Source organism: Corella eumyota, chromosome 2, assembly GCF_963082875.1.
Source record: "Corella eumyota chromosome 2, kaCorEumy4.1, whole genome shotgun sequence".
NCBI lineage: Eukaryota > Metazoa > Chordata > Ascidiacea > Phlebobranchia > Corellidae > Corella > Corella eumyota.
This window is the reverse complement of record NC_137491.1, coordinates 14,452,344-14,475,591: the sequence shown is the minus strand read 5'-3', so window position 1 is coordinate 14,475,591 and position 23,248 is coordinate 14,452,344. Positions and strand designations below refer to the sequence as shown.

General features: G+C 28.1%; 2 protein-coding genes across 2 annotated transcripts; one reads left to right on the top strand and one right to left on the bottom strand.

The window, feature by feature from the left end:
- Positions 1–5,743: 5,743 nt before the first annotated feature.
- LOC145742494 (thrombospondin-type laminin G domain and EAR repeat-containing protein-like) lies at positions 5,744–17,877 on the top strand. Its single transcript, XM_082560268.1, has 13 exons — positions 5,744–5,887; positions 7,590–7,677; positions 7,926–8,079; positions 8,461–8,663; positions 13,474–13,564; positions 13,919–14,045; positions 14,411–14,539; positions 14,773–15,014; positions 15,271–15,460; positions 15,795–16,036; positions 16,363–16,589; positions 17,105–17,215; positions 17,358–17,877. The coding sequence occupies exons 1-13, from the start codon at positions 5,797–5,799 to the stop codon at positions 17,509–17,511; spliced, it is 2,049 nt and encodes a 682-aa protein (XP_082416394.1). The 5' UTR covers positions 5,744–5,796; the 3' UTR covers positions 17,512–17,877.
- Positions 17,878–18,966: 1,089 nt separating this feature from the next.
- On the bottom strand, positions 18,967–22,230 carry LOC145742714 (ropporin-1-like protein). Its single transcript, XM_082560497.1, has 4 exons — positions 22,032–22,230; positions 21,051–21,321; positions 20,037–20,212; positions 18,967–19,558 (listed from the first exon to the last, which is right to left on the bottom strand). Exons 1-4 carry the CDS (start codon positions 22,160–22,162, stop codon positions 19,492–19,494), a joined length of 645 nt encoding a protein of 214 aa, XP_082416623.1. The 5' UTR covers positions 22,163–22,230; the 3' UTR covers positions 18,967–19,491.
- Positions 22,231–23,248: the final 1,018 nt, after the last annotated feature.

The window sequence follows — 23,248 nt, the reverse complement described above, 5'->3', positions numbered from 1 at the left end:
AAAACGTTATAAAATATTCGGACAACTTGTTAAATAAATTAATTTGCTGTAGAAAAATTTTCACATTAAATCACTTTATAAAAATGTAATTCATTTAAACGAATTAAATCTTCGCTAAACAACGCGTTTAAATAAGAATTTTTTAACTTAAATATAATTTCTTTTAGTAATGTGTTTTTTAATACCAAAACTTTGTTAAAATTCCCTTTGCATTGAACTAAGATGCAACTTAATAATAAACCACCCTTTGTCGAAATTTAGATTTTCTTAAATTAAGGTAAAACATAACTACATCATAATAAAAAAATGTTAAAATATAACCTTGGTATGACTTCAAATAAAAAGATAATGCGTTAGAATAAAGAACAATTTTGTTAACAAAACAATGCGACAAGTAAAAGGGTGTCTGAATCGCAACACAATAATTTTTTTTTTTTTTTAAAACACAAAATATAAAAAAGCCTTCATTACTGCTAAAATATAGGGTGAAAATGGAAAATAAACGATGGGTAAAACAAGAAAACGCAACACCGTTCTTTACGCTGTAGTAGAACAACCAATTTGTTTAAAAAAACAAAATATTTTTATTAAAAAAACAAAAAAAAACATTTTCTATTTAAAAAAAACATAAAAAACATTAACAAAAAACATTCTATTTGCACTAAAGAAAAAATTAGGGTGTCTGAATATTTTTTACAAAAAGAATTTTTATTAAAAAATGTAACATCGAAATAAACTAACTCTTTACTTGGTTAAATTTAATTGCAATTTCGTCGAAATAGATCATTGATGACCTTTGATGTGTCCAAAATTTGTTTTAAGTATCATCTGAACTATTTTAAGTCGTCATTGAACTTTAATTCGTTGAATATTTTAAATAGATTGAGTTAATTATCCTTTTTAAATTTTTTTTAAATAAAAAACAACACTTTTTTAAGGCATCATTCATCAATGGAAAACTGTCATGTTACCGAAAAACATTTTGCTGAATAGAACTTTAACCAATAAATCATATTTCCCAAAAAAATATTTACTAAAAGACTTTAACCCCGTTACCTCTATTTTAAAAAATTCCTTTATATTTCTGTTAAAATAATGATCTAAATTTTGTTTTTTTTGTCACTTTTAAAAATTCTGGATTTTAGGAAAAATGTTTATTCGGTCAAATCATATCTAGCAAAACGGGCAAATACCTTTAACAACACAAAATATTTACCTATTTTTATCAAAAAGAAAAACAGAAACCCGCAGCGCCCGTTTACATTTGATAAGCAGTTGTAATGCGTTAATACTTGACGACTTGAGGCAATATACAGATCAGAGGAACGTTAATAAGCTTACCAGGTGTTTACTACTTAAATCATAAGTGGCGTTCTTGGAGTGGCCAGCTTTGATTGAAATGTTACAACGTTTTCTAAATTATTTCACTACCTTTTTTTCACGTTTTAAATGTCTTGGTTAAAAGTTATATTTTAACAGATTTTTTTCTTATATTCAAAATAGTGTCATTTCTATTTTTTGTTACAAACGCCTTTTTTACGCCAAGTTGATACTTTTGCTTTATCAAACAACGCACTTATGTAAATGAAAAGTATTGTTGAACCCAATTTTAAACCAAAACAAACCGGAAACCGATCAAAATAAAAAAGCCATAAAGTCGAGTTTTATAATGAAACCTTTTTGGAAATATAAGGGAACTTTAAAAACATTTTTGACTTTTCATTACATCTATTCGATTTCATTAACAAGATGCTAATTTTTAAGCAATAATAATTTAAAATACTTTTTTAGGCCCTGCTAGCCAATATATATTTTAGATGAGTTACATTTGCTACATTTGCTGTTATTTATGTTTTTACTTTACAATTTGCTTTTCCCAAAAAAGGGCAACTATAAATAAAGATAAATGCCACAGTCACGTATTAAATAATCAAAAACGCCCTCATTGCACTATATCCTTTAAATAAACTATTGTTATTAAATTTAATTTCAAAAGTTTATTAATAAATGTGTGAAAAAATGTTTTTGTTGCGAAAATTTATAAGTTTTTTAGCGCTCTGTACACTAGTTACCTGTCAAATATTTCTAAATTTAGTAGCTTGAGAAATGTAAGTTTAACTTAATACCAACATGTAACGCTAATCCGTTATTGTAACCAACGAAGCCTTATAGTTGTACGCCATTCAAAATAAATCGCATTATCTTGGTAAAGCAAAAATCTGACATAATCCGAAACAGTCTTATTACCAATGCGTTTTGAAAACCCAGCAAAGATTGTTTTTTTTTTTTATGTAGCAAATAATGTTAAAAATATAATATATTGTTAATATTAGGTTACTTTTTGGTGTACTCTGGTGAAGCAATAATTTTAACAAACAAGTTCGTCTGCAGAGTGAAAACGAGGTTTTTTATGTAAAAAAAAGTTAATTTCACGGCGGTGAAAATTACTATTTCAGAAAAAGAGAGGCGGCTTTTTCAAACACTTCTTTTTTTTGTTTGCCATCGCTCGTTTACCATAAAAATCATGAGAAGTTTATTTATTGTACAGATGACAGATAGCTGCACAATTTGAACTTAGAGAAAAATTAAAAACTTAACGAAAAGAAATAATTTGCAATTTGATCTAGCGTAATAAATACCAAAAAATTTAAATTCTTTCGAAGACAGTTTTTTCAATAAAAATTTTAATTTTTTTAATATTTTTAAAGTTAAGTTGATAAAATAATTTTTAACAGTAATTCAGTCAACATTTACTTAAATTTTTTATAATACGAGTGCAATTTTTCTAATCTTTTCAACAGATTTAGAAAGTTATATAAAAATAAAGTAGTTTTAGGTTATCGAGTCGCCTTTACCAAAAAATAGGGTAAAATTTGATTCAATTATTGTTGACATGCCGATATCTGAATATTTAAAAAGTAAAAAATAAATAAACAAAATTTAACAGTAAAAATGTTTAGATTACCAATAGCAACCTAGCAGACCATATTTAAAATAAATCCCACGATTAAAATAGCTAACTCAGATACGAGTTAGGGAATTCTATACATTATACTGCATTGTTTTGTCAATAGCCAGACAACAGTTAATTGTTATGTTGGCGACGTCGTATATTTACAAATACAAATCAAAAAACATGCATTAGTTGTGTTGTTAAACTACTGTTGTGATGGCAAAGGCAAATAAACATGTTAGGTGCCGATTGGTTTATTTTTTTGATCTTTTTTTTGACAATGAGACGACGTCACTTGTGTGGTCCTTTGGCAAGTAGATAGAACAGTGGAAAATAGATTTATGAAATAAATTAATCCGCCAACGAGTAGATAAAGTTCAATAGCTTTATTTATACAAAATACAATGCACAAAAATATTACGCGTTGTTAATGGAGGCATAAAAAAAGTACTGCTCTTGTAAAAATGAACAAATTGTTTAAATTTACTAGAGCGTGGATAGATAGAATAAATAGAAAATTGCGTACATGTGACGTCATAATTTGTATGTTTTGCATGCATTTATGGTATTTTTAGTCATCACTAAAAAATGAAATAAAAAGTAACACAATTAACATAAACAATGGCGCTTTAAAAATTTAATAGAACCAATATATTTTTATTACAAATGAATTCAATTTTAATAAAACTTGAATATGGGACTTAGTTTGTTGGGTCTAAAATAGGTTTCCGCATATCTTGGACGTTTCCTTGATGTTTTAGAGAATTAACCACATTTAATCTCAATATAACTGCTATAAAATTATGAGATTTACAAGTAGTCGCGCACCGCCAACTATTCGCTTACGGAATTTTCTACTCAAAAGAAATATATGATTATAATTTTGTAATTTCGGTTGACGTCATGTTTTTCGCATAGTTAATTCCTAATAACGTTTAAATTGTAATTTTTTTTGAGTTGATAAAATTATTCGACATTGCATTTATGTATTGAATTTTGAAATTTTTTGCGTTTTTTTTGTTTGCGTCATTTAAATTGAACTTATTTTCACGCGTACGCATTAACATGCTACAACAAACTAGTGATGTTTAAACTAAGGGCAAACACGCCAAATTAAGCGTATTTGACATTATCAAAGGCAGATCAAAGCAGTTAAGCGATTTTTTATTACCCGCGACTTTGCCAAAAGAATTTGCGTAAGTATAAAACATACTGTTTGCACAAAACCCGATATTGTAAGCTACCATTTTTTCCACTGGCCTCCTTTAAAATGAACACGCAATTACCAACGTTGATAACAGGCACTATAATAATAAATTAAGCAATCGATGCATTTATTACCTGGTTATAATAATAAAGATAATGCACTAAAATCGTTTCTGATGTTAAAAAATTGTACGATAAAAAGCGCGAGCTATTATTTGTAGTTTCCACTTTAAACGATATAAATCATGCCTTTGATGGACATTGTTTCGTGATGTTTATCTTAAGCTTAAAATAATAAGAAAATCATTATTTTCAAAGTAGAAACAAACCAGTTTTAATTTGAAAACTGGAAGTAGTTTTGGCGGAAAACGACGAGCGCTGCACATTGATAGATTTCTTGACCTTACCTATTCGTGGCTAACAAGCGTTTTAAAACAAACATTTTTTAACATAATCAAAAATCTCTTGAACAAAGATTGATGTTGAATGTTTGATTCGCCCGAATTGCATTGTTGTCAATATTTTACTCGTATCCAAAGCTCGTGTAATTTAGGTTTCGTGGGTTTACATGTTTTGCAAAAGAAACAACATCATTTGTTGAAATAACAAAATGCACCTTTTTATGTTTTAATAAAGAAGAAATACATGGTCTTAAAATATATATACAGAATCCCTAAACTAAATATGAAGTACATTTAGTTCCAAAAAAAGTTAACTGAATTTTAAAACATTTAGGTATATCATTATTCAAAAAGTAAAAATGTTTATATACAAGTGAAATTAAACATGTGGATTTATTATCGAAGCCAAAATTCTTAAAAGTCTTTTTATCAATAATGTGAAAAAACTTTTATCTAAACTTGACTTGGTCGTAGCTGCGTGTCGCTTATGAACAAATAAAAGATATGATCTAAGGCTTTTCAAGACACACCCTTTAATAACTCCTTAGTAGGCCGTTTGCGTACCATTTAAATACTTACAGCGAGTCGACTATGGTCATATACTGCGCTGGATCAATGTTACCCAACCATGTTTACATTGTACGCTAATCACGTCTCTACCCAGTTTAGTGTAACAAAAACATTTTTGCCCAAAAAGGAAAGCCCTTTAAAAAAGAGCAATTTTGGGTCATTATAGTAAATATTAGCGAAATAGCTTTCATCTGATTTCCGCATTGGTAGCATACTAAATTATGATCAAATGTTTGCATAGCTTTGTAGTATAGACACTATAAATTTTATATTGAGCCTTTGTAATTTGTTTAAGCTGAATACAACAATGTAGGATATTTTTTACTATACTATAGTTTAATTAATTAATCTGTTAATCTGTTGAACAAAACTATCGTGAATTGCAAAGAAAGAAAAAGTGAGAAAGAGGGCCAATGTACGTTCAAGTTAGGACGAATAAACTTTGAAAGACCTGCATTAAAATCAAGTACAACACTTGCTTTGCTGAATGCACCAACTGAAGGGTTTTCAATCTGACGCACTTTGGAGCAGGACCGCCGGTTATAGCGTTAATACCTTAAGCCACAGACTTGGTTCAACAAACTAGCAACTACTTAAAAGCGGAATCATTCAACATAACGTACTCTTTGCTGTTACCTGCCGTTATTTCAAACAACATAGAATCAAATGCAAACGAACGACTTTTTAACATTTTTTCAATTTCTGTTATTCTATTTTTTGCGGATGACATCTATTACTTACCAACAACCATGTTCACGTAAGTAAGAATTACATATTCTAATTAGCAAGCCGTTCTTAAATAAATTGTTATTTTCGGATACTTAACCATAAGTAATTATTGTAAACAGCATTTTTAAAACGAAAACGTTTTATTTAATATAATATAAGTTATGAAGTCCAAGGTGTAAAACTCTATAATAACGCCCAAAAAGTCAATGTCATTTTTTTGGTCTACTATTTAAAGTCGTAAATTCAGACAGTCTAAGATTTACGATTAAGTGAGTCACTATATTACTGCGGCTACAGCTGTGAGTACAAGTAAGTGATGGGTAGTAAACTTTAAAAAGTTTTCAAGTAATTTATATAAAAAGTAATAGCTATTAACCAAATAATTTTGCCGGTATTAGGAAATATAGTGCGCTTTATTTTCTGATCGTCTCAAATACAAAATTTAGCGACATGAACTAAACTTTTAATGCTAATACGAAATCGAAATTTTTTCAAGTTTTCAAATATAAAAACTGTTTTTATAGTTAACCAATTGCCAAAGCAAAATTGTATTATATCAACAATTTGCTATTTGGGTAATTTTGCAACAGTTTAACGCCTTTATATTTTTATTCTATAATACATAAATGTTAAACTTTTGTAAGGGTTTATATTTTAGATAAATAAATAAAAACGTGACACAAAATAAATGAAACTCAGTTACGGCGTTTTCACACCGAAGAGGTGAATAAGATTTGCACATTTCCTGAGGAGATTTGGAATTAGAACTAAATAAAAACTTTTCCTTTAAAGTTAGACAAATTTTAACCATCTTTGTATAAGTTTTTTTTCCTATACTCGTTTTTGCAGTTTCAGTTCGCGACTGCTTTTACCATTTCGCCTTTGATGTGGTCCGACATTTAATAAACGTGACGCGATGTGAAACCAGTCGATTTAAAGTCCAACCCAAAAAAAGCTAAAGCTAATTGTACCCGCTTTATATTTTTTCCAACTTTATCGCTATAATATATGAAGGGTCAAATCAGAGGTGATGATATAAAATAAGACAATTATGATGCCGCTTTAAATCGGCGCTTCAAGTTCATGTACATTTAAACACTTGTTAAAAATAGCCCTTCAAACTGTTAGTTGTCGTTTGTTTAGACAAGATATCGAGTTTCCTACGGTTTATAAATCTCGTTTTTGGTGTGGTTTGGTATTGTTACGTCTATTTGAACTTTAATTTGTTATTTCAAATAGGATGTGTTTGTTTGGTTAACCTTTTCGAGATACTTTTTAAGTATTTAACTATTTCGTATTATGTGAAATAGTAATTGACCAATCTAACAAGTTTTGTATTTATTTTTGTTGCACCTCAAAAATCGATTTAATTTTTAAAATTGGAAACAAATTTTTTCAATTATCTTAACGCAACATTTTGCTACAAACCCTTGAATTTTATCAGCAGTAACCTCATGTTAAACGTAATTTTAAACTGTAACAACAAGTACACGAATCATATATTATAATTAAATTTATTTTTAATTTAATGGGCATGTCTGTTTAATTTTTTATTTTATTTATTTAAAGAATGTTAAAACCTTATTTTTTACACTCGTAACATATTTGGAAAAAGCTTTTATGTTAAAAAATTTTTAACAATCATTATAATTATTCTTGTTTGTATAGTTAAACAAAATACTAAGTTTTGATTTTTATTTATTTATTTTGATAATCATATTTTTTTATAGACCCAAGACCAATCGATTTATTGGGAAATGCATTGGGTAACTCTCCGAGTAAATTGGAAGTTGTTGAAAATGGAATAAACGGGTATTGGTAAGCTTAAATTCTCATTATCGGCAATATTTCAATAATTTTTATTTATTAATTTAAATTAATGTTTATGTTTTTACAAAAAATGGCAAAATATATAAGATTTTGTGTCAGGTTCAAAAAACAATAGCCTTTTAAATATATGTAAAACTTTGTTTTACTGTTTCGTAGGCACAATAAATATTAAATTCATTAGATATTTAGAAGAATTTAATAAAATATCAAAAGTTAAATGTGTTTTGTTACTATAGGTTTAACTCAAGCACTCCGATTATTTCAGCAAGCAGCGATTCTGTATTTATGAAGTGCAATATATTTTCGTCCGAGTTTTCAATTATTATAACATTAAAACATTTTCCCCAAGCAAACTCAACTAATGAATTTGTGATGGCGTTAATTGAAAAGGTAGGAAAAAAACAATTTTAATCTATCAGGTTTGAATTTTTTTATATAATGGTATTCTGTACCTAACGCTCCATTTGTAATTTGTAACTTGTAATAAAGCTTAGTGGACAAAACATACATACGTATTTATAGACCTTAAAAATCTGTCGTTTATGTGATCGGTTAAATTATTGAAAGCCTATATTAGTTGTGGCCACGACAATTAAATTCAGTCGGTCGGATGGGCTATCAACTATTTCTCTTTAATATTATGTGCTGTTGATCGAACGCCGTTTTTCAATAGCTTTATACATACAATTTATTTTTGCTATTCTACCATTTTATGCTACCAAGTTGTCCTGTTAGTTTTTAAAATTTTCTCGAATTGTATTTTCAATTTAGAATAGCCAAGCAATTAAGATGTCAATTCGAATCCGAGAAGATAGAATCTTTATTGATTTTGATCCAGGTCACTCTGGAGGAAGAAGGCGTGGCATTGGCATCCAAGATCGAAGTTTTGTGGACGGGTCGTGGCACACTTTGGTTATAACAGTTGCTCATAAATACGTCAAATTTACCCTTGACTGTAAAATGATCGGTGAAAAGTAAGCTTAAATTTAAATAAATTGTTTAATCTTGGGACTTCTACTATTTTAATATTAAATCTATAAATATACTTAAAAATAGCGAATATAAGAAAAAAATATTTTACATGAAAAATATAGCTTAAAATCGTTAGTAATTTGGGTTATAAACATACAAATTGTGTTTCGTAATTTATATAAATAAGTTATTTTTACCCTTACAAAATACAGAAGTTACTAAACTGATAAAAATTCAAAATCAAATGTTTTTTCCAAGTAAAGTGTGGGTTACCTTTTAATATTAGATATAAATACGTTCAAATAGGTAGCTTTTTTATATCAGCATTGTTTTGAAAACGTCAAACTCCGAATGGTTACGGGTTATGGATTTTAACTTAAAGTCCGGAAATTGGGTTTTTAAAAATAAGTTTTGTCCGGAAAAAGGATAAAAACTTTAATAAACATAGTTTTTAAGTTTTAGTATAAGATAACATTATTATATCTTATTTTATGACTTTCGTTTAAAAAATTACAGTATAAAATAGTATTTTTTTCGCAAAAATAAGATTTTTGACAACTTAATTTAAATTTTTCATTAAATATTAAAAGTATTTTGTTTCAATGACACTTTTTTATTTAAAAACACCAAAAAGAGGGGATTATATTGTAATTGAAAGCGTAACTACTACACGATGTTCTTAATTATGGTTGCTGGTTTAACTTTTCCCGAATTATAATAAAATAATTGTATGTCTGGACGTCTTCTGATAAGGCAAATATGGTTTTGGGCGGAATTTAACCTGTTTATGTTGTGTTCTTTTTAAGTGTGTGCAAAACTGTTGTATTTGATAGCTGTTATTTCGACTATTGTCTTATAAAACCTGCCGTAAGTTGGGATTCTGTGCGAGTTTAGTATTGTACGATTTCGTTTAAGACCAAACACTTGCTACTATGTAATTGATCATTAAAAATCGTCGTAAATTTAGTTTGTCTTACGCGGGTAAACGCAATGTATATTTTAAGTCGATCGTAAACTTGTAAATAATAAATATCTAACCTCTTTACTTTTTGCACACTTAAATACCCATTGATTGGCCTACACCATAAAATACATAATCGTTTATAAATAATTAAATTGCCAATTCTACGACTTCTTCGTTATTTTACTTAATATACACTATAACATTTACATCCATTTAAAAATCAAATGACCTGATATTTTATGGTTAAAATATACAAACCTTAAATAAATGTCTGCACAAACGAAATTACCCCGCGAGTTAATTAACCGCGATTAAATTTTTTTACTAATAAATTTTTTATATATATTGACAATTAATATTAAAAAAAAAAAGATTAATATAATAAATTTGAATTGTATTGACTACATTACAAAAAAATATTCACAACACAAAACATTGTAGGGCGGTTTTACTTAATTTTAAAAATTAAAAAAAAAATATTGAACGGTAGCCAGACCTTTATGTCTAGACCACCAAACCATAAAAAAATAATGTAAAGTAATATTATTAAAACATTTGCGAACAGAGCATGCTTGCTTAGTAAACACCAGGTATTATTTGTCTATTTACCATAGCAAACGTTATCGTGGTTAGCATTATACAAACATACCGCCTAAACCACGTGATAGCATCGTTAGCCATGCAAACATATAAATTCCGTTTCCGACAGAGTTATAAGAACCATGTCGTTTTACGCGAAAATGATCAAACAGTACCGCCGGTTGAAAAAGTTAGGCTACTCATTTGTAAGCATATATCAACTAAAGAGCTCACAATTCACGAAACGTGCGTTTTTTTAAATTTGCCTTTATCTTATAATTGAGTCATTATATCAATTTTAGTATGCTCATTAAATATTGACTATCATTTGGAATAAAAAGCAATATAATTTTACGTTTAGTACATGGTAAAGCGTCGGTAAAATACTTTGATCTAACAGCAGACAATTAGGTTTGATCTAACATCAGGCAACAATGCCAATTTTCATTAGAAATTTTTTCTATAAAAAATTTATCGAAATTTTATTGGATTAGAAAAACACATTCATTGCTCTATTAAAGTATTAACTGTATGAGACGAAATAAAATTTGACGACAACATTATACTATCAAACAATTGCTGCCTATGACCAGCAATTAAAAGTTTTGAAAGATACAATTATTGTTGCATATTTCAATACAAAATAAGTTGGTAAAAAATTGGCAATCAGTTAAACTCACCAACACATTTCTTTTTGACTTTTTTCTAATAACTCAAAAAAGATTTTAGTTTATGTATTTTTTTTATTTAAAAATTATCTTGTTGGAAATCTGAGTCTATAAAAAGTTTGTAACAATAAACTGTAGGGATGCATTTGGATTAAATGATGGAAGGCTTTAAAATAAGGATCAAAAACAAATAGTTTTATTGACATTGGGAGTCTTTAAACAAACTAAATATCTAACTTTATTTTCGCAAAACGTAATTGATCTTGGCCTAAGCATGCGAAAGTTTATTAATTGATGATATTTTTATTTATTATCCTGCTTTAAGAAGGGTTCAAGCAAATACAGTATATATATTTTTTTAGCAAGATTTTGAAAAGTTAATCCTGGCAAATTCGACTTTTATACCGCTCCTGCAGACATAGGACAAGCTGTAAGGCGATGGGATTAATATAAGGCCTGTCCGTCAACATGTTCGTTTATCGTCAAATACCGAATCGTTTAAAATACAGTACTTTCCTCATAAAATCATGCTGCTAGGTCATCGCATTCAGCTTTAAATAAAAGTTTGTATAAACTAATAAATAGCTGTGCAGTTTTGTGGGTAAATTGCAACCACATGATTTGTGAAAATCGGATATTAGGAAAAGGTAAACGATCCAAGACTTTAACGCAAACAGAGCGACAGACTGTTTTATGCACTACTGGTTAGCTGCCGATGGACGGACAGTCTTAAATTTCTAGATCTAACGGATTGCCGGGTACGTTTAAAAAGTGAATCTGTTCTCGAGCGGCCGTTGTTTTATTTGTAACGTTACTCTACGGCTCGAATATTCACATGACATGAAGAAAATAGGCTATAATTTGACAACCAGTGACATTATCAAAAATAAGTGACACTGGTAAGACATTATATAATAAAAACGGAAACAATTTGTTACTGAATGTTTAAGTCTGGTTTTTACTCATTTTTTTTATAAAGAAATGCTTTTAAAAAAGAAAAATTTTGTAATTAGGTCAAGGTTCATCAGTCTTGCACAAAAAGTAAAAACGAAAATATTCGCGGTATTTAAAAAATTAATCGTTACTAAATAGTAAAATTGTCAGTTTTTAATTTTTTTTAGATTTGCAATCAAAATACTTTTTTGCAGCAAAAAACTGCGATTTTTTGTTACGAGGGGGGCTAAAAGGGAGGTAAAGAATGCTATTTTTCCTTTGTTTGTTATTATTTTGTGTTTGTTGTAAGTAAATTTTTAACGTTTTATTTGACATGTTTAATTTAATTAACTCTTTGTATGTTGTTTTTGTTGTTTTTAAAACATTATAACAAATTGGTTAAGTTAGTTTAAATATCTCTTAATCATATTTAACTTATCGATATTTCTTTTCTAAAGGCTACCTTTGTTGTGGACTGGGGCAATAATCTTTTTTTTGTCTTTTATGTAAATTATATCTACAAAGTTGGTTCTACTATATCCGTAGTAGAAATAATTAAATGCGTTAAGCTACCTTAAAAACTAACTGAACAAACATTGACATTCGGTAGAAATCCAAAACAATATACTGTCTATTGTTTCGTAATACCCAGCAAAAAAACAGCCGAAGTAATTAGGAAGTTATTAATTTTGTTACCAACGGCTTCCGCTATTTAAATTGGCAAATTAAATGGTTTTTACGAGCAAGACAAGTACAATCCTAACTTAGTCAACCAACTGCGTTAACTCTAATAACTATAAGGTAAAACGATTCAACAAGAAATATTTTTCGATAGGCAAATTAAAAAAAATACAAACACACAAACTTAAAAAACAAAAAACGCATTACCAAATGCCGAGTAATAAGTGATGCAACGAATTGCAGCTCCTAAGAAACTATTAACTGAAAAATTAACGCACAAAAATCTAAGATGTTAAATTCTCAAAATTTGTTCACGTTATTTCGATTTTAATTGTGATGGCATAGTTATAATTTCGGACGTATTAGCAAACTCAGAAAACTTTCCACTATGATTTATACGATGTACCATCTTTTCTATTAGATTTTGGATTTTTAAACTTCTTGGTTTTTCCAGCATTCTTTCACGTCGTGTCTTAAATCCAGAATAAAAATTTCTTTATTTTTGTTGGCATGTTGCTGTTATGGGTGGACATTTTGTAATAAATATTTACTAGTTGTCTCTATAAATATGTTTCTTTCAAATTGAAGTTGCAGAATTTATTGTCATTAACGAATCGCAGTTATCTGCGGAGACGCAATATACTTAATACATTACAGACATCATTTAAATTGACATTTTTTTCTTTAATAATGTGTTGTACTGATTGGAAAGGTATAATTCAAATATCAAAACAAACTATTAATTTGTGTTACAATTATCAATGCTGATTTTAAAACTTATTTTTTAATTAGGTAAATAAATCTAATTTACAAAATTTTCTTATCAAAAAATTTATTTGTGCAAATAAATGTTTGTTTTTTATAAAAAGGTGATTAATTTCATGTTTCTTATCCCTAAATTGCATTATTTATTAATGTGGTAGGATTTATAAAACGCTTGAAGTTAATGTGAACAAACTTTGTGTGACATTTTCCTTGTATTTTTAGAAATTTTCCACATGCCTTTCCTAGAAAAATGAATATCAAAAATACAATATTTTTCATTGGCAGTCGAGGAAAACAAAGAAGAAGATATATTGTAAGTTTTAAAGGTGGTTAAAAGGCTGTTATATACATTTATACTAATTGCTACAGCCAATAGTTATTTAATCATTGAAAAACAAATAAAATACTCAATAGTTTAATAAAAAAAAGAAAATGATTATAAAATATGTATATTTAAATATATATATTATAATAAATATATAAAAATTAGTAAAATCAATTACCCCGAAAAATTCTCTGTTTCTTAAAATTACAAAGCATCTACAGCCAGCTTTGATTTTTTTTGGATAAAATAAATATAAAAAATAACTTTTATTTATTTAATGTTTAAAAAAAACTAAACAACTTCGGGCAGTATTTTTTAAATATTTGTTCTACATTTTGGCAGGGGTTTTTACGCCAATTTATCCTTTTTCCAGGAGTGGATGCCTCCAAAAAAATTTGTCCTTCGAATAACCCCAGATTTGGGCAATTAGAAATTAAAAATGATATGTTGATAACCCCAGATCCAAAAGGTAAAAGCTCTGTTGTTCTTTTAAACTTTAATATAAACACTTCTTTAACAACAGTTAGTTATTTATTGTTAATTTTAAAAATATATTTAATTCCCATGTATACTATATTTTATTAAAATTATATTGTTAATAAAAAGCAAACTAAATTACTTTAACAACTAAAAGGCGGTTTATTTATTTATTTCAGTTAGGTTTGTTAAAATTTGTCCCAACTTTACATATAGCCATAAATTTTTTATGCAAAAAAAAATCGTTATTTTTGTAACACACTAGTAATATATTATTAATGTTTATCATAATAAACCTTCTGCATTATTTTTAATTGAAATTATTAAAACAATATTATAACCAAGTAATTTATTTAGTTTTCTTTGAGTCTGATTATTCAGAGGATGTGATCCCATGTTCATTAACACACAGAGGAAAGTTAAAATACACTCAAGAAAGAACATTGGAAATTTGTAATGGAAATGCATACAAGCCAATACGTGGCGGTAAGAAAAATAAACTAAAGTCAAGTTAATTGTGGTAAAATTTAAAGAAAAATTTTTTTTTTATTGAACTTTAACTAAGTAAGTCAATTTTGCTTATTTAGGTTAGTAATGCACTCTTTCAGTAATTTTTGTTTCCATTAGTTGCATTATTTTGCACATTGAGATATTTTATATTTTATTTAAAAAAAATGTAACACTGAAAAGACACTTTTTTAAAATCCTCATTCACTTAGGACAGGAACGGTTGGATTACATTATTGATTATGAAGATATAAGGGATTATAATAGTGAAGAAAGCACAGACAAAACATTATCTATTGAAGCATTTACAATAGAAGGTTACGGCACTTTTTTTGTTACTGCAAACAAAAATAAATCGAGACTTTACTTATGGGATGGCAAAAGTATTAAACTTTTTCAAACTTTTAAGACTAAGGAAGCACATAAATGGAAGGCATTTGTTATTGATGGAAAGGTAAACTAAACACCTACCTTGTTTTACTTACTGATTTAGAATGCATTAATTTTACGAATTTTGTTTTAAACACTAGTTTAAAGGGAAATTTTTTACATTGAAAAATATATAATAACATAGTCCAAATCCAAACAAAAATATGTTCTATTAAACTTACTTTTGACCAAAAAAATAATTTTAAAAACCTTTTTTAATACCAAAGAAAACCCAAATAAGATAAGGAAACCCAAATGGCTTAAAACACATTTGTTTTTAGTACTTTTTGGCTGTAGCAAACAGTGGAACGAAACAGGATAAAAAGGTGTATTGTGAAATTTATATTTGGTCCAGTATGATAAACAAATTTAATTTATACCAAAAGATTAGAACAGAACGAGCCCAGGGTCTTGGAGCTTTTGCTATAGGAAAATCCAATTTTTTGTTTGTTGTTAATAACGAAAGTGTAGGTGAGTAAATTTTTTATCGGCATTCATTCTAAGGTGAATTTATTACAAAAATGGCTATACAGTGAAGTGGTTAGAACACTTGACTTTACTACATGAGGCCCTTTGTTCGACCCCAGAACGAAGCACAAGAGCATTTATCAGGCAACAAGATCAATCTCCCAAACTGCAAATGGCAACTTAAGACTAAGTCAGGGCAACAAATGTTACTCTATGTTTATACCTTCCCACATTAAGTGTAAATAAACATAAAATAATGTTAGAAGAAAAAGGGAGGTTAACATTGTATTTAAAATTAAAAATTCATTTTAACATTCATATTTAAAATTACCACTAGAACAACCTGGTCTATATAATGTCAACTCAAAATTATATGAATGGAAACGCCGCCGTCAAAGATTTGTGTTTGCGCAAAATTTTCCAACAGTAGGAGGACGTGATGTAACATTTTTTAAAATAGAAAGTGTACATTTACTGGTTGTAGCGAATTCCTACAATGGTAGAACAACAGTTATAGATTCTGTTGTTTATTATTGGCTTTCAAGAAATCGAATGTTTATGCAGCATCAATTAATTGAGGTTCGGAATCTTTATTTTTTGGATATAGGCGAGTGTTTCTTTATTTAATGGTTGTCAAACTCAAATTTAATCTTTTAATCTATTTCACTATTGAGATAATTGTTAACAAATACATAGAACGTAACATAAAAAGTTATGATTTTTTTTATTTATATATTCATCCTTAAAGTGGAAGGACCCTTTTTAAGACCCTCATAGAGAAGCATTTGTTACCCTGGCCTAGTCGAAACCAAACCAATGATCTCATGTTATAAACCTAATTGTTTTAACCACTACACCATACTGCAAGTATAAATAAATTTTATTTATGCCTTAATTAATTGCAGACAAAGGGGGCAACAGACTGGGAATATTTTCAGATGACTGACCCAGCAGATAGAAGTGGATTCCGCCATTTTCTCGTTGTGGCAAATAGTCAGAATTTTCAACTAAACTTAGGACCAAATGTAAATCCAGATGAAAGTCAACCGAGTTGGATAGTTAACTCTAAAATCTACGAACTTGATATTTTGGAGTTAAAATTTCAGCCTTATCAGGAGATTACAACTTATGGGTTTGTAAAAATTACTTTAAGCTACAAATACAGCTATGCTATTAACAACTGGCAGCGTGGTGTAGTAGTAAGAACACTTGCTACACCACTATGATGTCGTGGATTCAATCCCTACTGCTCTCATGCTGTAGTGCCCTTTAGTCAGGCGCTATAAACGGTATGAACTCCTGCCTGGCCAGCACTTAATCGGCAGCAGAATTACCAGGCAATTATAATCTATATAATATCCCAAACTGCCACAGGCAATTCGAGACTGGGTCAGGGTAACAGTTGTTACTCTATGTTTAGGTCGCGCATTTAACCTTTCCACATCGAGGATAAATGTATATACGAAAAAAATGGGTGAAAAAAAGAAAGTGTAAAGTAAAAACATAACTTCACTGTTTAAAGAGTTAATTTTATTTTATTATTTTTCTAAAGCTTTATTTATCGACAAATTTCAAAACTCTAGAAAAGTGTAGCTTTTTGCTTTAAAAAGCATTCTGAATTTATCATAAAAGTTAATTATGTATTAGTGCACTGGACTGGGAGTATTTTAAAATTGGATCTCAACATTTTCTCATTGTCGCCAATTCCTATGCAGAGCATACATTTGTTGAATCTCCCTATACAAGTGTTATCTATAGGTACTGTTAAAACCTAATACCACTCTTTTATTGTTTATAAATTTTAATAAGCCTCATTCCTTGAAGGTTGAACTTTCTTTGGTTAGTTTTTTTAGATTTACTTGACCTGTCACTCTTAAATTTATTTATTCATATTTTATAGGTGGCAAGGTGTGGAAAAATTTGTGCCTGTTCATAATTTACCAATAGGACGTACCTCTTCTTTTAATTATGTCAATTTTGAAGGCGAACACTTTTTAGCCTCAGCTTACCCATATGATACTCTGTCAAAATTGTACAAAATCATTACGTATTGATTACAATTTAATGTCGATTACCTATACTCCAACAACTTCAACCGGTATACCTCAAATTATTCTGTTTTTTTTTATATATACAGCATATTTAGATTTAAAAAACTTTGCCAAATGTCAATAGTACACAATACCGGCAAAAGTATGTAATATGTTGTTTGCGCAATTGTTAAGTATTTCTAATATTTTAAATAGTACAATTAGGTTTTTATTTTTACCATTATTTTAGAGAAAATATTAAAATTGCCATTTCCCGAATTTGCGAATAGAAATAACACAACAAGTTAAATCTACATTTTATATCATATGGTAACTTAATAATAGGTCAAGGGAACTCCAATGTAGTTCTTAATCATGTATAAATCATAGGAAAACTGTTAGTTATAAATAAATAATTATTGTTATACATGTTAAATAACAACCTAAATACTTGAATGTTTATAGTTCAAGTAAAACTTTAGACATATATAACTAAAGACAATATTTTAATAAATTTAATGATCACCTCATATTACCTTGTATGATCATATTGTTTGTCTATTATATGGTTAAATTTACCATTACCTATATTAATTTAGCAAAATTTTTTATTAAAATTAATTTTTTTGGGTATTGTTCCATACGACATAAACCATTTACGTAGTTATGTTTTTGACATAGGTTACTAAAAAAAATAATAAACCACTTTTAATTAATTAATTCTTTATAGGCTCTTAATAACATGATTGAATAATCGTGCAAAAATAAATAAGTCTATTTACAGCCAAAATATCGAAAACTGAACAAAAAGCTTAACAATTAGAAATGGTAAATCTACCTCAAAAACTTAGCGCGATTTACCTCAGCCCAATACGCAACAACATATAAAATCATACCTCTAAACTCCAATATGCTGTGGAAAAAATTGTGAAATGCTTTAATTTTTTTGAAGCATTTAAAATGTTTTTTATATTTTTGTTTTGATATTTTATAGTTTCATAATACTTTTATCAGCATGTTTGTTTTTTATTTTCACTTTTTTTAGAAAAAAATTTTCTAGTCTAATATATTTACATTTTATCGTTTTTATATTTATATGCTTATAATGTCCAATGTCCAATTATGCAGAGTAAAATTGAAAAATCTTATTCGAAAAACAGCATTTCTTTTTAAATTTTTTTAATTTAATTAAAAAAAACTGTGAGTAAAAATGTATTTTTTTGTGTTTTACAACTTTTTTTAAACACATAGTTTTGTTAAATTCACTAAGCTACTTAATAGTAACAGAATACTCAACCATTTAATTTTGTGATATAAAAATATATCATATACAGCATTGTTTTTTTACTTTAGTAGTTTTTTTGGTAATTGCACATTAAAAATGTATTTTTTTACTTGATGTTAAATATAGATTCAGCATAAAAATAAATTACTTATACGATCATTAATGATCTTGATAAATACAATTAAAGGCTGTTTTTTTAAAATGAAATTAAGTTTTATGTAGCCTATAGTTTGAAAAATTATTTTTGTGTAATTTGTTGTTAAGTTACTGAATATTAACTTAATTTAAATCGTAAGAGGCCTTCTAAAAATAATAGTTTATAAAAACTGTTTGTTAAGAAGAGAACTCCTAAAATTTCTGTTCCACGCAAACTTTAGTTTAGACTCAATTAGCTTGCATTGTAAAAACTATAGAATTTAAACTTAATAAATAGAACTTGAAAACAATATTGGTTTGTAACTTGTGTTATAAATGGTTAAATATAATAATTTCAGTTCTTCTGTTTACTTTTATATCCACTAGTTAAAAAATATATTTTATTGTATACATATATACAAAAAAAAATGATTTAAAAAAATATTTAAATCATTCGGTCCTAAAGTTAAAAATATTAAGCAAGCTGCAGTTTTTCTTTTTAGTGTATATAAAAGTTTAATATGAAAAACTAAAAAAGCTTATATTAATTTGAAGGATAAGTAGTTAAAGTGGTTAAAAATATCTCAAGACAGTTTAGGGCATTCTGGACTAAGGAAGTTTCTGGGAAGAACCAAACCATTTTGTTTATCTCTAAAAAACAAATGAAAAACTATTAACACTACTAAACTTGAAAAAATTCACCTATGTATAATGAGTTATAATATTTGGCTGTTAAAAAAGCGTAGTTGCTTGCTCATTGAGGATAGTCAAAATAAAATTACTCGGATTTGGCGAATAAGAGCAATTTGAGGGCTGACTTAGTTCAATCCAACTATCCAAAAATAACAGCATTAGTAATAAACATATGTAGTTGTGGTACAAAAAGGCTGTTTTTGTTTTCTTTTTTTAGGGGATTTTAACATTAAAGTGTTTTTAATATAAGGAATAGTTGTTATTTCATTTAAAAAAGCAAAATAGGGCTTGGTGTCTAAATAAAAAGGTAATTGTGTTTGGATATTCAAAAAGTGCATCCTTAAGATTTGGTAGAATACTAAGATTTAAATTTGATTAGGCAAATTCCCAATGCTTACATAAAAAACAAAAAAAAATTGAAAGAGTTACAACTTACACATCCTCTTGAAGATGTGTTATAACACCATCTATCTGAGCCTGCGATATTTCACCACTAAGACTGGCTAGGTATTGGTAGTGCGTCTTAAATTTATCAAAATGTATTCTGCAAGCACCGCCATCCGGATCTGTGGTCAAAATCTGGCAAATAATTCTCATTGCTTCGGTAATATTCTAAAACAATATATTTTTCTTTTTAATATAGGTTATAGGCTTTTTATTTTAACTATATTCTATATCAAACATTTTTTAACAAAAAAAGTTTTAAACTATTATTAAACATACAAGTAACCCTATTTAAAAACTTACATATATGGCAAAATAACACTTTATATTTATTTATCCATTTCGTGGAAGGGTTAAATTTATTACTCAATCAAAGAGATAAATTTGTTACTTCAACTCAGTCTTAAGCTTTCCTTGGTGGTTTGGGATAGTGTTGAATATAAATCACAAATACCAAAATAATCTGTCGAATGGTTTTTGCCTGACAAGAGTACTTAAGTGTGCTGCGGCAAAAAAGCAATAGGAATCGAACATAAAGCTTATGTTGTAAAGATGTTTTAACCACTGCACTGTGCCACTAGCAATTTTAAAAATAAAAATATAATCATCACAGATAGTAATAAACTTTCTGTTCCAAATAACAATTTAATAAACTTTGCCTTTACAGTCCTCGAAAAAAATTGGAGGCGTAACATACAAGAGAGAATCGGGGAGAAAATACATGAGAGAATCAGGGAGAAAATACAAAGTAAATACAAAAAAAATTAGCAAAAACTGTAAAGTACAAAAAAAAATTGGAGGAGATCGTAAAGAACGAGAAAGATCTAGCAAGGCTCTTAAAGTAAGAGAGAGAATACATTAGGGCCGTAAAATACAAGTGATCCAATTAGATAAATACCATGAATGGCACTCTTTGGCAAGTTAAAATATCTAACTCTCGAATTAATTTAGTTAGAGCAATGGAAGTCTAGGAAAAAATGTTTTATAGGCTATTAATAATACTTACACCGCCGCCAAGGTGACTGCATGCAACAGAAAAAAATTTGTGATAATCAATTTCTTCGGCAAAATTTCCAGCGTTGATAATCTCCGAAAGTTGTTGTTTAGGCAAACCTAGTTCAGACCATTTTTTCTGCAGCAACAATAATGAAATCACACTTTTTTCTTGAAGTTGTTGATGCATGACATCCAATAAACCTGGTGTAAGCCCCGTTGCACCAGGTTCCAATCTACGTTTTACAGGGAGCGGTTCCCCGTTTGATAGTGCACTGAAATATCTACAAAATTAATTTAAAAATAAGTTTTTTGTATAATCCAGTTTAAAGATTGACCTCCAATTTTTTTTGATTGCAGGACTTTAACTTTAGGCTTATACAAATAAGGCTGCAAAAAAAATCTTTATATCAACTGGGTCTATTATAAACAGCAAGAAAAACAAAAGTCAAAACCATTTATTTAACCACTTTTTAGCTGCAAAAATTTTTATAAATTGCAAGAGACATTAAAAGCATAAATGTTTAAGTGGACCAAAAATTTGTGCTAATTTATAAAAGTTTAGTGGACAACACATATATAAAAATAGATGTATATATGTCAAAGTTCAACAATAGGACTTTCAAAAAACTAGTTGTAAGTTGCAACCATATAAGACAATTATAATACAGTCCAGTCCGTAGGATGGACAATCAACTAGTTGCATATGAGAAAAAGTGGTCACTTTTTTTAAAGAAGATTTAGAGTGGGTAAATATAAAATAAATCCAAGTTAATAACAATGTGTAGTGGACCTGGTGTAAGTGACAAGTTTTATTGAATTTGGTAACCATGATCTACTGTAATATATTGTATATTTAAATATTAAATTATTTAGGCATGTTTAACATTTTAAACTTAACTAATTTTGTCATTTTTTTTCAAAGCATCACTAATTTTTTTGAGCAACTCTTATTGATACTTAATTTATAAAAAAACTTGAAAACTGAACTTACGCTGCCGACCATGCAAGAACATCTTGTGGTTGAGTTCTAATTGCAGCTTTTGTAAATTGTTTTAAAATGTCGGGCAACTCTGGTGGAATATTAATTTGCTGAGCACAATACATTGTTTCTGGTGGTGCCATTTTTTAAAAGTCTATTTGATAAAGTGGAAAAGAATTTTTTTCAACTGATCTTATAAAAAATATTTTTAGGTCCTGCAAATAATAAAGTTGTAATAATTTTAATGTTAAATAAAATCTATAACATGTAAAATAATAATGATATATAACAATATAAAAGAATGGTATAAAGGCAGATTTGTAAGTCCTTTTTATATCTATTTATCCTCAATGTAGAAAGATTGACTTCACAACCTAAACATAGAGTAACATCATCTACCCCGACTCAGTCTCGAGTTGCCTTTAGCAGTTTAGAATATTATAGATTGTAATTGCCTGCTTATTATAAGCTGCTGTTTATAACGACTATATCGCCTTACTTAGGGAAACTACAGCATAAGAGCAGTGGGGATTGAACCAAGAACCTCATGTTGTAAAGCCAGACAGGGTGTTAGTTTGACCTGATCAGAAGTTTTTTTTCTTTCTATTATAAAATTTTCTTTTCTTTTATAAAATCTTTTTTAGTAAAAAGAACTCTTTTTAACATTAGTGCAAACATTAAAAATAGTGTGATTATTTAGCGGACTATTTGGCGTTGGGGACTTTAAGTAAATTTTTGACTGTGTTAAATTTTTATTGCGCTTTAACTAAACAAATTAATTAGGCAATTAGAAGTGGCAAAGATTTTGGAGAATGTGTTGTCGTCCACGCGTAATGCAACAACAAATAAAATTTTAATTCAGCATTTAGTTAATTTTACGAATGTATACTTAACTATCTCACTATACGTTGTTTTCATGCTTACAAACTGAAAAATTACCGAAACAGTGTTGTTACTAGGTAACGAAAAATGATATATAAGATATCTATGGCAAAAATAATTTGCTAAATATTTTTTTAAAAGAAAAACTGAAACTTTATTTAAAAAGTGTTTACATTTTGAAAATATACAATGTTATGTACTTATAATATAAATTGATTTAATTCATTTAAGGCTGTGTTTGTTATGGACTAGCTACGTATGGGTTAACCTGAATTACTGTTATTTGCTTGAAAACTATTTACCCGAAAATACATTTGACAAAATACAAAATGAACAAAACAGTAAGT